Source organism: Saimiri boliviensis, chromosome 11 (assembly GCF_048565385.1).
Source record: "Saimiri boliviensis isolate mSaiBol1 chromosome 11, mSaiBol1.pri, whole genome shotgun sequence".
Taxonomy (NCBI): Eukaryota; Metazoa; Chordata; class Mammalia; order Primates; family Cebidae; genus Saimiri; species Saimiri boliviensis.
In genome coordinates this window covers 64,626,821-64,644,436 of record NC_133459.1, presented here as the reverse complement: position 1 = coordinate 64,644,436, position 17,616 = coordinate 64,626,821, and the positions used below count along the sequence as shown (strand labels likewise).

Sequence of the window (17,616 nt, the reverse complement as noted above, 5' to 3'; positions counted from 1 at the left end):
CTTCCTGTAGGCCATCATGCAGAACTGTGAGCCAATAAAACCTCTTTTCTTTATAAATTGCCTCTTCTCTGGTATTGGTTTATAGCACTGCAAGAATGGCCTAATACAGTTTTTTGTTTTGTTTTGTTTTGTTTTTTAGAGACAGGGTCTCACTCTTTCAACCAGGCTGGAGTGCAGTGGCACAATCATATAGCTCACTGCTGCCTCCAACTCCTGGACTCAAGTCATCCTCCTGCCTCAGCCTCCCAAGTAGCTGGGACTTCAGGTGCACACCACCATACTGAGCTATTTTTTTAAGTTTTTGTTTTGTAGATATAAGGCTGCTCTCAAACTCCTGGCCTCAAGAAATCCTCCCACCTCAGCCTCCCAAAATGCATGAGACACTGTGCCCAACCTAAAAGGTAGGTGATATTATTATCCTTATTTGATAGCATTGGAAACAGAGGCAAAGACAAGTTATTTGCTCAAAATCACAGAGGTAATGATTCCCAATCCATAATTTGGTTCCAGGCAAGGCAACTCTAGAGTCTTCATTCTCACTCTCCATTCTAGTCAACCTTTGTGCTCCTGTGAAGTAGGTGTGATTCCTCCTGTTTCACCAAGAGGAATGCTGGATTCAGAGGTTAACTTTGCTAGACTTACAGTTAATATTATGTGTTCAACATTAAATATTTGTGGAGTGCCTACTAAATGTTAGGCCCTGTGCTGGTTTCTGAGATATGCAGTGTTTAAACAGACTTTGTCCTCAGGCAGTTTATAATCCAGCTCATACACAGGCAATGTGGGATTAAGACTTATGAGTTTCTGATGCCAAAACTCAAGACCTTTCTGTTGTCTCTAAGAGAGTGGGATCAAATTGTTTGGGTTCAAAGATGAAGGCTCTGCTTGCCAGTTGTGGGGGCCGGACAACTCTGAAAGTCTTCACTGAGAAGAAAACCACCACCATGCACTTTGTTATTTAATATGTAAATGTGTCACATTTAAATATCATCCCCACTTGCATTCACTGTAATCCCTTTGAGGACTGGGACTGTAATTTAGAACCCTGTTACACACAGAGTCAGTGCCCAATAAAGGCACTTTGAATGAGTTGTGACTGACTGAATTCTTGTAACAGCTTAAAACCAGCAGTTAGTGTTGCTATGTTTAAGATTTCTTCAAGTTTCTTCAAGCTTGAACATTTAATTACCATGGGGGACATATGTTAGCTTTTCTTGGCTCCTTGGGGACAGTGACTGAAAGACTGAATACCAAAAAGTATTCAGAATATTTTCTTTATTGCGTGGGCTAAGTCCTGTGCACTTCCAGATTCAATATTGTCCTCCCTAAGGAAGCTCCCTCACGACCCCATCCACTTGCTACCAAGCCCTCCAAAACGAACAGTCATGACCCTATGACCACAAGTTTTCCCATGTTTATGTTGCTAAAATAGGCAAACTGTGAATTCTCACATTTTTTTTTCAGCAATTTAATGGGAAGCACCAGGGCCTTGGTCCTAGGAAATGATGAAAAACCAACCCAAATGTATACAGAGCAAACACCACTGTTTGCCATGCTCTCTTGTTTGTTTCAGGGAATGTGGGTTTATTAATAACAAAGTTTCTCAATGTGGCAGGCACATCTGAGCCACAAAATATCAGTCATAGAAAGTCATGCAGGAAAAACCCCATTAAATCACCTAGTCCTGCATCTGCGGAAGCCACAGGCTATGTTTCTGCCTTTTGAGTTTTAATAACATTTCAAAATAAAAGATGAAATGTTAGGTGCACTCCCTCACCTGTGATTCATTATTATTATTAATGACAGGGCTCATGATGAGAAAATGTAAAACAAAATATACAGAAAGATTCAACTACTCAGAGTTTCAGTTTATAACCCTGAGTAGGCCATTTTCCCAATTTTACAAAGGAAGGAAAATTGACTAGTAGACTTCAATTACCAGAAGCACGTGGCATCTTCTATGGAGACTCATGGGACAAGAGGGGAAAAATCATGTTTATTTATTTAGCATTTATTTATTTAACCTTCTGGCTGGGTTTGGTTGTTGGATTTGGTTTTACATCCTGAATTACGAAGTTTATGATGGGAAAGTGTGTCAGCCGTTGCTGAAGGGAAGACCTCTATTCTTTGTCTTCTGTTTATAGAACCGAGCATCCTAAACGATTGTTTAGAGATGTTAAAATGTGGTAGAGTTAAGAGCATTACCTTACCTTGGCTCCACTGTCTACATCTTCTGTTCTTTCCTCCTGACAGTGCCTTGGGTAAGCTCCTGTTACTTTCTGCCAGCAGCATTGTATAGCGCCTTTCTTGGTTTCTCTCATTCCTTTAATCCATCTGGCCAACTGCTGCCCAAGTCAGAATCAGCTAAGTTTTTCTGACAGCCAACCACACTCCTGCTCTGTGCATTATGTGACTGAACATGTATATTATACTTAATATAATTCCTGCAAACACTCTGTGAAATAAGGAAGGATACGACAATGGCCAAGGGCATGGGCTCAGGATGAGGCAGAAGGAATTTTAAATTGTAGCCCCACTACTTTTTAGTGGAGACTGGGAAAGTCAGTATCTTCATCTGTAAAGTAGGAGTAAGAAAAGTACCTACTTTGGGACCAATCCAAACGCCCATCAGTGATAGACTGGATAAAGAAAACGTGGCACATATACGCCATGGAATACAATGCAACCATAAAAACGGATGACTTCATGTCCTTTGTAAGGGATATGGATAAATGTGGAAGCCATCATTCTCAGCAAACTAATACAGGAACAGAAAACTAAACACTGCATGTCATAACTGGGAGTTGAACAATGAGAACAAATGGACACAGGGAAGGGAACATCACACACCAGGGCCTGTCTGGGGGTTAGGGGGAAAGGGGAGAAAGAACATTAGGACAAATACCTAACACATGTGGGGCTTAAAACTTAGATGACGGGTTGACAGGTGCAGCAAATGTACATGTATACCTACATAACAAACCTGAATGTTCTGCACATGTATTCCAGAACTTAAAGTTAAAAAAAAAAAAAAAAAGGAAGAGTACCTACTTCACAGAGCTGTTTTTGTTTTTAAAATAACTTTATTGAGGCATATTTTGCATATCATCTACCTCACCTTCTCAAACATACAATTCAATTATTTCTAGCAGATTTACTAAGTTGTGCAACTATCACAATAAACCAGTTTAAAAACATTCTTATCATTATTACCCTAATGTGATCCTTCACGCACCTTTACTCTTAATCCACGAGCCCTGCTACAGCCCCAAGTAATCACTAATTATTAATGTTTGTCTTTATATATTTGCCTTTTTGGGATATTTTATGTAAAATGAATTATGTAATATGAGGTATCTCATATCTGGCTTTTTTCCCTGAGTATATTATTTTTGAGGTTCATCCATGTCATATGTGGCATGTTTCTGTGTTTTGTTCCCTTGTGTTGCTGAATAATATTTCATTGTATGGATAGAGTACCTTTTGTCTAGCTATTTACACCAGTTGATGGACAGTTAGGATTTTTGCAACTTTTGGCTATTACAAAGAATCATTATAGAAAAAAGATACCTTCACCTGTATTTTTACAGCAGCACTATTCACAATGGCAAAGTCACAGAATAAACCTGTTTCCATCAGTGGATTGAATAAAGAAAATGTGGTATACATATGCATGCACCATGGAATACTACTCAGCCATAAAAATAATGAAATCATATCTTTCACAGAATATGAGTGGAACTGGAGGCTATCATCCTCAGTGAATTAACTCGGAAACAGAAAGTCAAACACTGAATGTTTTCACTTATAAGTGGGAGTTAAACAATGAACACATGGATATATAAAGTAAAATAATAGCTGCTGGAGTCTACAAAAGGTAGACGGATAAGTGGGGGTGAGAGTTGAAAATTTCCTATTGGATACAATGTTCACTAGTTGGATGACGGATAGAGTAAAAGCCCAGACTTCATCACTATGCAATATATCCATGTAAGAAGCCTGCACTTGTACCCCCAAATATATTTTTAAAAATTAAAAACAAATGAATAAACAATGTTGCTAATAACATTTGTGTTCAAGACTTTGTGGATATATGTCTTCAATTGTCTTGTTAGATATCTAAGAGTGAAACTGGTGAGTTACACGGGTAAATTTCTGTTTACCTTTTTAAGAACTCACAGAGTTGTTTTGAGGCTTAAAGGTTACAAGGAAGTGGCCTAGCACAATGCTATTTAGAGAGTAATGATCAATAAACATCGTTGCGATTGTTGCTGTTGTTGTAATTTCATCTTGCTTACTATATAGATGACGAGCCTAAAGCTCAGAAATGATTATGAACTTGCTCAGGATCACACAACTAATCCAGTTCATCAATCACATCTTATGTTTTCTGATTCCAAGCCTGAATCTGTCCAAAACCACATTAACCATCTCAAGAAGCACTGCTTTGATCATGTATTTCCCTGCTGAACAAATATATTTAGCTCTTTGCTAAACATAAAATAAAATCTTGGTAGCTATGCAAAGCCCTTTATTCCTTGCCTAGCCATCTTTCTTGTCTAATGTCCTGTCATATCCCTATACCCCATCCTTCCTTCACTAATCCCTCAGGATGATTTTCACTCCAATAACTAAACAATTAACCTATACTTTTCGGTCTGCATACTTTTTTTTTTGAGATGGGGTCTTGCTATGTTGCCCAGTGGGAGTGAAGTGGTTATTCACAAGCATGATCATAGTGCACTACAGCTTCAAACTCCTGGGCTTAAGCAGTCCTCCTGCTTCAGCCTCCTGAGTAGATGGAACTATACTGCATCTGGGTGGCCTCCATTTGTTTGAGCATGGTCTGCCTTCTTAACCGGTATTTCTCATCTTGCTTTATGAAATATTGTCGATTCTTTAAGGCAGGGTTTAGATCATATCTCCTATACCTTCTTTGTCCTAGTCATGGTCAAAATTAATATGTATTCTCCTAATCCACTTGGTTATAATAGGTGCTCAAAGAATATGCTAACTTGAGCTGAAATGGCTAAAAACTTAGCTGTCTAATGAATGACCCAGCTATGGGAAGTACTAATTTTTAAAATTTCATAAAACCCAATTTATAAATTTCCTAGGGACAGCTCAGTACAGGGTGTTATTTGAACTTAGGATAGGATCCTGCTCCAAACCACCTGCCTTCCTCTGTCCTTCAGAGCACTTTATTCATGCTTCTGAAAAAATCTTATTACACTGTATTATATATCAATTTATGTTTGTCTGCCCCAAGACTGTGAACTCCTCCAAAAAAAAAAACAAAAACAAAAACAATAACCCGTGTCTTACTCATTCCTGTATCTACATTATCCAGCATTACCTAGGCACAATGCCTGATTCATGTTGTGGTGAGTACTCACTAGGTACTTGTACAGTGAATGAATGAGTAAATGAAAAGTTGAGTAAATGAATCTCTCTCTCTCTCTCTCTCCTTCTCTCACTCTCTCTCTCCCCACCCCTCTCTGACACAGAAAACCCATTGAAAGTAAGCAGCACTCTCTTGTCTGATCTCAGAGTTCTAAAAGAAATTTCTCATTTAACAAAGATGAGAATCTTCCCTTTGATGTGTTGTTAACCCCACCTCCTCCAGGATGGCTCATTTGATTAAGGTTGCAAGCATATGTGTGGGATATCTTCCTCTCAGTTCCTTAATGCTTTGTATATAAGGGCCACAGAAAAATAAGAGAAATATTGAAAGAGAAAAAAATTTCCAAATTGTACTTATGTAAGCTCTAAGACATGGTGATTTTTTTTAAAAAGTGGTAAAAATTTTGGATTCTACCAAGGACCCGTCAGAGGGCTTTGCACATAGTAGAGACATTGTAAATACATGTTAAATAATTGGATCCAACAAACATTTATTAAGTGCCAGTGAACAAGACCCAGTTGCAATCTTTCAAGACTCCTGGCACAAGGGGCTGGCAAACATACATGTATATGTAATAGTCACAATAACGGCAATGATCTATTTGGTCATTATCCTATGATTGGCACTATTTTAAGTGTTTTACATGAAATAACTCATTTAATCCTTAAAACAACTCTAAGAGGAAGATTTTAAAGATGAAGAAAATGAGATGAAGCAACTGAAGTATGCAGAAAGTTTAAGAAGTAATTAGTCTAAAAAGTAGTAGAACTGGGATCTAAACCCAGGCAGTCTGGCTCCAGAATCTCCTTAAGAAAATGCTTTTAAGCTTAGGTCAGGCACCATGTCCCCTTCATTTTTGTTTTCTCGGCACTCATAAGCACTCAATGAATGTTTGCTAATGAACCATGCCAATTACAAGGCTGACAGGGATTATAAAAACAATAAAGATACACTTTGTTATAAAACAAAGGTATGGCCGCTTATCAGGGTAGGAGAGGTGGAAGAAGCCCAGGTTTTGTAGCTAGACCAATGAGACCTAGGTTTGAATTCCAGATTCTTACCTAGCGGCTGTTTCCTCCCTGACAAAGAATTACTTACGTCAACAAATACACAACACTATTTCCGAGCCAGGAGCCATTTTAGAAATCTGAAGTAAGATTGGATTCTAAGACTCAAAGACTCAAAATAAACTAAAGATGATTGAGTTTAGAAAGGTTAAAGGATTTGCTTCTGGTTACACACCTGGTTGGTGCCAGTATTGAAATTTAGGTTTCCTGAGTTTCAGCTCAGTGCTCTTTCATTTCAGTCACACAGTTTCACTTGAGGTAGGGAAGCTGAACAAAGCATCATAAGAAGCAAATTATTCGAAATGGGACTTTCCAGAGCCAGCCTAGAGTTGGATGGCTGCCTCCTTGTGTTCAGGCAAGACACACCTCAGTTTCACTACAGATCTGAAATCTAATTCTCTCTCCTTGTGATGTCAAAGGCTGGGGGTGTCTTTTATGCAGTGAGTAATGCTCTGGAGATATGTCTCCCACAGCTCTGCTATGTCCTCAAGATTCTCCCCTGCCTCCTCTCCCTGCCAGGACGGCCTACTCAAAACCCAAAGTCTTTCAGGGAAGGAGACTTATTCCTAGAAGAGAAAAGAAGACGCTGCCATCTCCTTATTGGCTCAGTTATTCCCCTGAGGCTTGAAGACTAAAGCTTGACATATATTTGCTCCTAAATTCTCTCTAGTTCTAGAATCAGGAGGAAAAAGAAAAGCCAGATTAAATGTCGCTAAAGAGCAAGTGGGTATTGTTCAGAGACAGCTGAGTGTTTGGAACTGCAGATGTAAACATCATCTTTGCCTCAGTGAGCTTGTTAACCCATTAGAGATCTGGAAGAAAATGGAGTGGGTTTCTCCAGGAAGTGATTTGTTCTGTATTCCCTCACTGTAAGATCACTTGCCTAGGCATGTGTAGGAAATTTAACATGAGCATCACATGTACTTTTACTTGTGCAAGCATCACACATCACATGCACTTTCATTTACTGAACAGCACAGAGAGCTCGTGCCAAGTATACATAGGCTCCTGAGCCAAACAAGCCAGTGTTCAAATCCTAACTCTACCACTACTAGCTGAGAGTCTTTTATGGTTCAGATCCTAGATCTGTCACTTTTGAGCTGAGCGTCTTTATGCTACTAGTTATACTCATTGAGGCATAGTTGTATTGGTTAAAAAAATGGGGTAACAATATTGACTTAATAAAAGTTTGCCGAGGATAACAGATCTCCTGCAGATCTCCTTCGCAGAGTGCCTACTAGAAAATCTGACACTTAGTAGGGGTTTGATATTATGGCAATACCTCCTCCTCAATGCCTTGTATTTGAAGCAAATGCTTTATGAAGAGATCTTTGAAAACAAGCAAAATACTTTGGAGGTAGTGTAGAGCTGAGACTCACTGAATAAAACCACAGTTCCATCATATATGCTCCTAACACAGAAAAAAATCTCAAAAGTGATTGAATTCACCCTTTTTCTGAATGAGGGAAACCCATGTTAAACTTCCTATATATGCCTAGGCAAATGATCTTTCAGCAAGGAAATGCAGAACAAATCACTTCCCAGAGAAACCCACTCCATTTTCTTCCAGATCTTTAATGACTTAAAAGGCTCACCGAGGCAAAAACCTTTCCTATAATTCCCACTCACTGTCACTTGCCTTTGCCCTCTGCTCTGGCAGCACAGAATAGAGAAAAGGTAATTATTTCCCCAAAACTGTTCCTGGTTAAAAATTAGATGCAATCCCCTCCACAGAAACTTGAGGAGTGGGGCAATAAATAATCCATCAACAAATTTAAGAAAGCAAATTGTAGAAGCATATTCCACTGGTGCAGAAGCAGAGGAGGTAGAGTTACATGTTTCTGTAACTCAAGTAAAAGTATCAGCGGTAGGTTTAGTTTAGTAATTTGCTGGGAGCAATTCTTTATCAGAAGATAAATAAGAGTAAGCAGGAAACTGCACTTGGAAGGCCAGTCCATAAGCATACAAGTGTAGATAACCAGGCCTGTGGGCTACCTGTGCTATGCTACATGTCCTGCCTGTGCAGGTACCTGAGTTAAAGCTATGTACACCCTGATGACGATGTTTACATCTGCTGTGCCAATCACTCTCAGCTTTCTCTGGACAACACCCTCTTGTTCCTGAGCTACATTTAATCTGCTGTCTTCTCTAGATTCTAAACTCGGTAGTCCTAAAAATTGAAGACCAGAGGCAGGAGCCAAATGCCTTTAAAAGGCTTACTGGAAACACAGGAATATGGAGGTGCAATCAGAACTTCGGCATTGTGGTGAACAGAAGGCTTTAGAAGGGGTCCTGGTGCCAATATGCTCTGCAAAGAGTCTGGAGGCATTCTTAGTGACAGTAATACAAGACTCACAGGGAAAAAGGAGATAAGTTTTAATATTCTGTATGAGAAGGAAGGGCATCTCAAGGATAATCTAGCAAATTTGACTGACATTCAAATTTCCATTTTTTTTGAATAAAGCTTCATACTCGACTCTGTGGAAATATGCATAAAGAATGCAAATGGAGTTGGGAAAACTGGCTAGCCTTATGCAGAAAGCTGAAACTGAATCCCCTCCTTATACCTTATGCAAAAATTAACTCCAGGTAGATTAAAGATTTAAACATAAGACCTGACACCATAAAAACCATAGAAGAAAACCTAGGCAATAGCATTCAGGACACAGGTATAGACAAGGACTTCATGACTAACACACCAAAATCGATGGCAACAAAAGCCAAAATAGACAAATGGGATCTAATTAATTAAACTTAAGAGCTTCTACACAGCAAAAGAAACTATCATTAGAGTGAACTGGCAACCAAAGGAATGGGAAGAAAATTTTGCAATCTACCCATCTGGCTAAGGGCTAATAACCAGAATCTACAGAGAATTTGAACAAATTTACAAGAAAAAAACAAACAACCCTATCAAAAAGTGGGCAAAGGATATAAACAGACACTTTTCAAAAGAAGACATTTATGCAGCCAACACACATATGAAAAAAAAAAAAACTCATCATCACTGGTCATTAGAGAAATGCAAATCAAAAGCACATTGAGATACCATCTCACGCCAGTTACAATGGCAATCATTAAAATATCAGTAGACAACAGATGATAGAGAGGATGTGGAGAAATAGGAACTCTTTTACATTGTTGGTGGGAGTATAAATTAGTTCCATCATTGTGGAAGACAGTGTGGTGATTCCTCAAGGATCTAGAACTATAAATACCATTTGACCCAGCAATCCCATTACTGGGTATATACCTAAAGGATTATAAAACATTCAATTATAAAGATACATGCACAGGTATATTTATTGTGGCAGCACTGTTTATGATAGCAAAAACTTGGAACCAACCCACATGCCCCTCAGTGATAGACTAGATCAGGCGTCCTCAAACTTTTTACACAGGGGACCAGTTCATTGTCCCTCAGACCGTTGGAGGGCCGCCACATACTGTGCTTCTCTCACTGACCACCTATGAAAGAGGTGCCCCTTCCTGAAGTGCGGCGGGGGGCCGGATAAATGGCCTCAGGGGGCTGCATGCGGCCTGCGGGCTGTAGTTTGGGGACGCCTGGACTAGATAAAGAAAATGTGGCACATATACACCATGGAATACTGCAGCCATAAAAAAGGATGAGTTCATGTCCTTTGCAGGGACATGGATGAAGCTGGAAACCACCATTCTCAGCAAACCAACATAAGAACAAAAAAACCAAACACCGCGTGTCCTCACTCATAAATGGGTGTTGAACAATGAGAATACATGGACACAAGGAGAGGAACATTACACACTGTGGCCTGTCGGGGGTGAGGGAGCTAGGGTAGGGATAGCAGGGGGTGGTGGGATTGGGGAGGGCTAACATTAGGAGAAATACCTAATGCAGATGCCAGGGGGATGGATGCAGCAAACCAATATGGCACATGTATACCTATGTAACAAACTTGCAGGTTCTGCGCATGTTTCCCAGAACTTAAAGTATAATTTTAAAAAATGCTCCCACCTCACTCCTCCTCCCCTGAGATATTTCTGGCCAAAATTAACTTATTTTAAAGCTATTTTTCTCTGTTGAGTTTCAGATAATCAGTTGTGTGTTCTAGATACTAGGCACAAATTAATTGGCATTCTTGTAAGGCTAAAGCCCAAGATTTTCTCTTCTCTCATGACTTCTCGGTAGAGAGAATGGTGATGTGCTTGTGTGGCCACCAATATTTAATAGGTGTGCTGACACTACTTGTACACTGTCAAGGCATTCAAAGTAGCAATACTTTGCACTTCTGGTCTTTCGAACTATCATTTGGCTTTCAGAACAATTCCGTAAGCTGGAATGAATGATTATTTTATTTTGTTTTGAAGAAAAGACTCCATCAGAAATAATACAGACAGTTTTATTGTCCTGAATTTTATACATCTTATTCGTAGAGGAGCTAGGCATAATTCTACCCAAATTCCAAAGACAAGTGTTTGGACTGTTGGCCGGTGCGTCCTTGATAATTAGTTGTATGTGCCAACTTGGCTAATTTATAGTACCCGGTTATTTAATCAATATTCATCTAAGTGTTGGCTGTGAAAGGTATTTTGTAGATGTGGTTAACACCTACAATCCATAGACTTAAGGTAAAGGAGATTATCTCCAATGATGTTGGAAGGCCTTATGCAGTCTTTTTTTTTTTTTTTTTTTTTTTTTGCTTTTTGAGACAGAGTGAGTGCAGTGGTGCAATCCCAGCTCACTGCAACCTCCACCTCCCAGGTTCAGGCAATCCTCCTGCCTCAGCCTCCCAAGTAGCAGGGATTACAGGTGTGTGCCACCACACCTATGTAATTTTTTGTACTTTTAGTACAGTCAGGGTTTCATCATGTTGGCCAGGCTGGTCTTGAACTCCTGGCCTCAAGTAATGTATCTTATTTCTTATTTCCAGATGATTTAAACTCACAATTAGAGTCTAGGTCTTATTCACACGAGTATTCCTCCTTCCCCTTGGCTCAGTGAGAAGCCATAATATAAAATTTTAGCTTAAGGAATGTGTACACACCTAACAAATAATGAAGGAAGAACTTACGCCCATGACATAAAGAACTGATGCTTTTTGAAAGCAGCATAGGACATGTTCAGGAGAGAGCAATTAAGCAGGACTCACTGTAGGAGGCTTTCAGAGGGAAGTATTTAAATTAGATTTAAGAGGCCTATATGCAACATGGTTTGGAAGTATAAAGAACATGCAGAGAGGGGTAAATCAAGGGAAGGCCTTGAAGTGCTCCGTGGATGAAGAAAGCCAGACTGCCTAAACTTGTGATGAGAGGGAGAAATAAAGGAAAACCAGGTCAGTGAGAACAGAGACCCATTGTGTTGACAAAAAGCATGCAAAGAACCCTTATTTTCCACTGGGATAAAAAAGTAACAAACCAGCACACATGCACGTATGCATGCACACCACACACACACACACACACACACACACACACACACACACACAGCACAGAACTAGAACATTCAGGGAGCTGAAGGATTCACTGTTTGTCAGGGCAGGTACCTCGGGCAGCTGCATGAAGCAACAAAGGAGCTGTTGCTACTCAATGCCTAAAAGACTTCCGAGCTTACAAATATGTGAAAAGCTTCTTCCAGTGCTTATTCACTACACTAAAGGTGTGTGTTTACTTCACAGAACTGAGCCCTTGTTCCTTTGAGGCCCTACTGGCAACGCAGGGATGAAAAGGAAGTCAGAGTGTTATATTCTTAGTAGGATGACTGGCTCTTTTGGTGAGACTGTCCCTCCAAAGGCAGCAAATGGAGAACTCCGGAGGTTTAGCCTTGCCTTTGCTTTCCAGAGAGATAGTCACATAGCCCAAGAGAATGAAAAAGCTCTTTCATGGGCCCAGTTTTCTTTTTGTGCAGATGGCAGTCCAGATTGGCATCACAGATTCTGAAACCAATTTTTGTCCCATGGATGTTGTTTCAAGTTCCCCAAAGCTGTAGCGGCTGGGCAGCTGCAAAGTCATTCAGTTTCTCTGGCCCCATAAGCAAGCTCCTCCTTAACAGAATATACCCGATTCAAGAAAGCCCATTTTTCCATGAATAGGACAGCAATTTTTCTCTCCTTTCACTTACAATTTATTGAACTACCTCTCTTTCCTTGCTCATTCTTTTCGCAGTAAGTATTTTTTGAGCACCTGAACTGTGCATACAGTCTAGTGTATAAACAGTCAAGAAAATAGGCAGTTACAATACATTAAAAACAACTAATGTTAACTTAGTGCTCTATGTGTGCCAGCCACTGTTCTAAGTGTTTTTAATTTTGCTCTCGAAACAATTCTATGCAGAAGGTTTTACTATTATTACCATTAAACATATAAGAAAATCAAGACCCAGAGATGTTGAATTACTTGTCTATAGTCATAGAGAAAGAAAGGCAGTCTAGCTGCAGAATCTGTCTTCTTAACCAGGAGGTGCATGGGAGGGACAGGAACTGAGTATAATGACAGAGAAAATATAGGTACTGGGAGTATGTAGGAAGTGTCAATAACTCAGACTTGGGACTCAAAGAGAAGTTGTGTATTTAAAATGAGTATCAGATCACGTCAATCTGCTTCTCAAAATCTTTTAATGGCTCCCAACTGAACTTGCAGGAAAATCTACATGTCTACCATGACCTACAAATGTTTTGCTTCACCTGGCATCTCTCAAGCTCTCTGGCTGCATCTTACTGTTGCTCAGGCTGTCCAGGTCTCTGGCTGTGGCACCTCTGAGGTGTTGGTTACTGTCTCAGGGACCACCACCCCTCGATCTACCCCAGCTCCTCAGTGTTCAGGACTCCAGTTTAAAGTCATTTATTTATAGAGTTCTTTCCTATTTTCTAATCTACTTTAGTCCTCAGAATGATAACAATAATAACTAGACTAATGATAATGATGATAATGATAAATAATGATAAAACTAATGATCATAGTAATTAAACACTAAATAATACTGGGTGCCAGGTAGTGTTCTGAAGGCTTTACATGCAATAACTCATTTAGATATTACCACAACCCTAATGGTAAGTACTAGTATTATTCCCATTTTTACAGGTGAAAAAGTAAGCCAATATCATAGCATTCTGTACTTTCCTTCATTACGGTTATCAAGTGTACAATCATAAATTTATTTGTGTATATTTTCCTGGGCTGTAAGATCTATGAGATCAGGGTCTGAATGCATTGTCTTCATCACTGCATCATGAGTGGCTAACACAATACCTTGTATACAGTAGGACTTTAACACATTTATTAAATAAATTAATGAATGAATAATGGACATGCATGAGATGTATTTCTCTCGAGATTTACACATTAGCTTACTACTTACAATAAAATAGATGACAAAGAAATTAGAGTCCTCTGGAATGTAGTAATTATTAAGGCTGTTGGCAATCCAGTCACTTTGCTTTCTTGTTGTGGCATTTTCCCCATCCCCTTCTTGAGAAGCTGTAACATCTGACGTTTACAGCGGGATGGAGGCAGAGACAGTGTGGTTTAGACTGTAGAGGAAAGAGCATGGGTTTCCAAGAAATACGGATCTAGCTTTCAGTTCTGATTCTAACACTAATTTTGTGGTCTTGAGTAAGTACCATATACTTCCTGAGCCTTCTTTTTCCAAATATGTGAAATAGAAACAATAATATATGCAAAGAAGTTTAGTTTGGAGAATTATGTGAGGTGATACATTCAAAGGGGCTAGCATTGTGCCCAGCATATATCAGACATGGAATAACCACTAGCCCTTTACCTCTCTTGAACTCAGAGGTACACATGTGGGCTTTGGACATTATCTAGTTTACAAGACCAGCAGTACTAGCCAGACTTGACCCTAGAAATTTGAAGCCCCAAATACAACTGTGGGGGCAGAGAGAAAATAGCATTATCTGACCTGGCTGCCTCTAAGATTCAAATAAGCTGGATAATCGCCATGGTCCCAGCTTACTCTGTGGACACAGCCAAAGAGGGGGTAGGAAAAGTACAGAAAACTCCAAAGGGTTACTTTTGGTACTTATCAACAGCTCCGGCTGGGCGGAAGTCAAGACAATCAACCAAGAAAAAGATCCTGTGAGTTCTGTTGCCTGTTCTCTATTTCAAAGGGACAGTCCCTGCTTTGTTTCTCTTTTCTTGGGTGAAAGACTGTTCCCTGAAGTGCTCCTGGCTTCTGAGAACAGTTCTGGAGGCAACCTCATAAAGTGTTGGCCTCCGGTTGATCAGAAGCAAGCAAGCAAGCAGAATTCACCCTGCCCCCAAGATCAGACCCTCTTGGGGAAGCAGGAGGCAGAAAAGGGAACTTCGATGCCTCTTCCTTCCTTGTCTCCTATCAAACTTCCATATTCATTCTTCTGTAGGCTAAGCCCAACCTCATTTTTATCTCCCTCCCTTCCAATAAAGAGAGAAGAAGAGGTTCAGATGGGTACGAGGGTGCTTTTTCCTTCTTAGCAGTAATTGGAGAGGGCATAAAGTGTTTCTCGAAGGGGCCAATCCTCTTCCCTTCTCTGGACTCTGCTAGTGGGTTTGTCTTCTCTGCAAAGGGAAGCTCTGCACTAGCTCCTACTGCTACTCCCTGCTAAGCTACCTGGATTGAAACACCTGTGCCTGAATAGGTGTATGCCAACCCTGAAAGCTGTATTTCAATAGCACTTTGATGAGTTGTACAGCTGTAATTTTGCTATCATATAAAGTGGCAACCTCTCAGGCAAATGCAAGATGAGGCTCTCAGTTAACTACGATTTTATTTACCAGAAATCCTAAATAATTTAACAATTTTTTTTGGCACTCTGCTTTTAAGAGAAAAAACTGTATTTAGGGGTGTCCCTTTATATTTGGTGTCAGCTCCATTCTCCCTCCTGACTCCTCAGCTTTCCCATGTATGAGTTGGAGAACCCAACCTTCAGCTCTAAAACTATTTCTATATAATCATATTTCTATGGTCTTGAGAGGGAAAAAAAAAGTCTTACACTTCAAAAATGATCCCCTTTAGATTGTATTATTATGAAAGTTGGGGCCGGCTTTAGCTCAGCGGTTACTTTGACAATGCTTTCCTTGCTGGAAAATGAAACCACTCTGTGTGGTTCGAGACCCGCGGGCGCTCTCCGGTCCTTTAAAAAAAAAAAAAAAAAAGAAAGAAAAGAAAAGAAAGTGAAGTAGAGTAGAACCTTCTAGAAAGATCTCAACAGTGGTTCCCTACTGATACCAGATGGCTGGGTTGTTATATTCCACATATTAGTGGCCTGCTATATGCTGGGTACTCTCTGAGGCATGTTATAACGCTCATAACACCAATACTAACGCCGGCATGTTCATGAGCTTTATACATGTGAACATATTTAATCCTTACAACCCAAACACACAATCTCCATCCTAATTTTGGAGATGAGGAAATTAGGACACAGAGAGGATAAGCAATTTGTCCCAAGGTCACAAAGTGGTGTAGCTGAAAGAGGCAGTCTGACTCCAGGGTCTTCACTCTTAATCACTATATAAAGCTTCTCTCATTTAGTCATCACAATGATCTTAACATATAGAATATTAAAATACCCATTTTCAGCTAAGTGTGGTGGCTCACGCCTGTAATCCCAGCACTTTGGGAGGTCAAGGAGGGCAGATCACCTGAGATTAGGAGTTCGAGACCAGCCTGACCAACATGGAGAAACCCTGTCTCTACTAAAAATAAATAAAAAAAAATTAGCCGGCCATTGTGACTCATACCTGTAATCCCAGCTACTTGGGAGGCTGAGGAAGGAGACTCACTTGAATCCAAAAGGCAGAAGTTGCAGTGAGCTGAGATCGTGCCATTGCACTCCAGCCTGGGCAACAAGAGCGAAACTCCATCTCAAAAAAAAAAAAAAAAAAAAATGCCCATTTTTCAGACAAGAAAAGTGAGTCTCAGAGAAATAACTTATCTGAAGGATTGACTGGGTTCTTAAACCAATTCCATTCAATATGCTGCTTGAGTGCCTACTTTGTGGCAAGCACAGTGCCAGGCACTAAGAGAACAATATAGTAGGATATAAATTCATATTTAGTTGTTCCATTTTCTTCCATTTCTTCTAACACTGTCACTTCTTCCTGAAGTAATGGATAACAAAGAGTTCACTTTAAGTGCCTTGAAAGTCACATGTCGTCAAGATTAGCAAGGGATGTCAGCATCATGCACATGTTTGGAGAGATAGCAGATATTTCAGTAAAAGCCTGACCAAAGCCCAATATGAGCATCACTTCCTTTCTAATCTTATCCGGTTCAGGCATGGGCATTAATTCATTCTTGTTTGTTCAGTCCATAAACATTTACTGAGCACCTACTATGTTCCAGGTTTTATGCTATAAATTGAGAATACAGAAAAAGAGGATTAGTATTTGAATTTGGGATGCTTTTGGCTTAAGAATGGGAAAAATGAAATAATTATAATACAGTATAACAAGCATAATAACAGAGATTTAGAGATAATAATTAAGAGTAATTTTGGGTGAATTGTAGGAGGTAGATCCAGAAGATGAAGGATTATAAGGCACTTTCCAGATGGAAATGGGTAAAGGAAGTAATGTTTCTACATCCATAATATATAGCAGAGCTGAGGTCCTGGATTGAGACTGTATATTTATTTTAATCCTGAATCCAAGAATCAGATGATATATAGAATTTGTTCAAAGTGACAATATGAAAAAAAAATCCCTGAGCTGAATATGTCAATGATATTTTGGGGAAAAGGCAACCAGGTAGGAGGAACAGCATATGTGAAGGTAGGAAGGCAAGAAGACCCTGGGGTATTTCAGGGACGTATATTCAGTGCGCTTCAGCCATCAGCTGTGCATGGAGGTGGCAGCGTAAAGTGGGAGATGAGCACAAAGAAAGAGTTAGAAGGAAATTCTAAAGGCATTTGCCTACCTGGTGAGATGTTTAGGTCTTGTCTTGAAGGCAAAGTACAGCTAAAACAGAAAATAATGTAATCATAACAGGGGTTTATAAGAATAATTCTAGTACCAGAAAGAAAGAGGACAATAATCTAAATTGGAGGGCCACCATAATGCTTTAGGTACAGGAAGATGGAACAAGAAACAAAGGCAGAGAAAGTAGGAGAGAAAAGGAAAAAGAAAGATTAGAGGAAGAGACTAAAGGAATTGGCCGTGGTAGGTGAAGAG

At 39.7% G+C, this 17,616-nt stretch overlaps 1 protein-coding gene across 4 annotated transcripts in view; it reads right to left on the bottom strand.

Moving 5' to 3' along the window:
- Window positions 1-17,616, bottom strand: part of PDE4B (phosphodiesterase 4B) — a 578,613-nt gene that overhangs the window by 85,309 nt on the left and 475,688 nt on the right. Inside the window, exon 5 of one of the 4 annotated variants that reach the window (XM_074380973.1) lies at window positions 15,022-15,033. The exons of the other annotated variants lie outside the window; for them this stretch is intronic. Within the exon in view, the coding sequence (XP_074237074.1) occupies window positions 15,022-15,033 (12 nt within the window). The remainder of the gene's footprint in view (window positions 1-15,021; window positions 15,034-17,616) is intronic. 4 annotated transcript variants of the gene reach the window in all.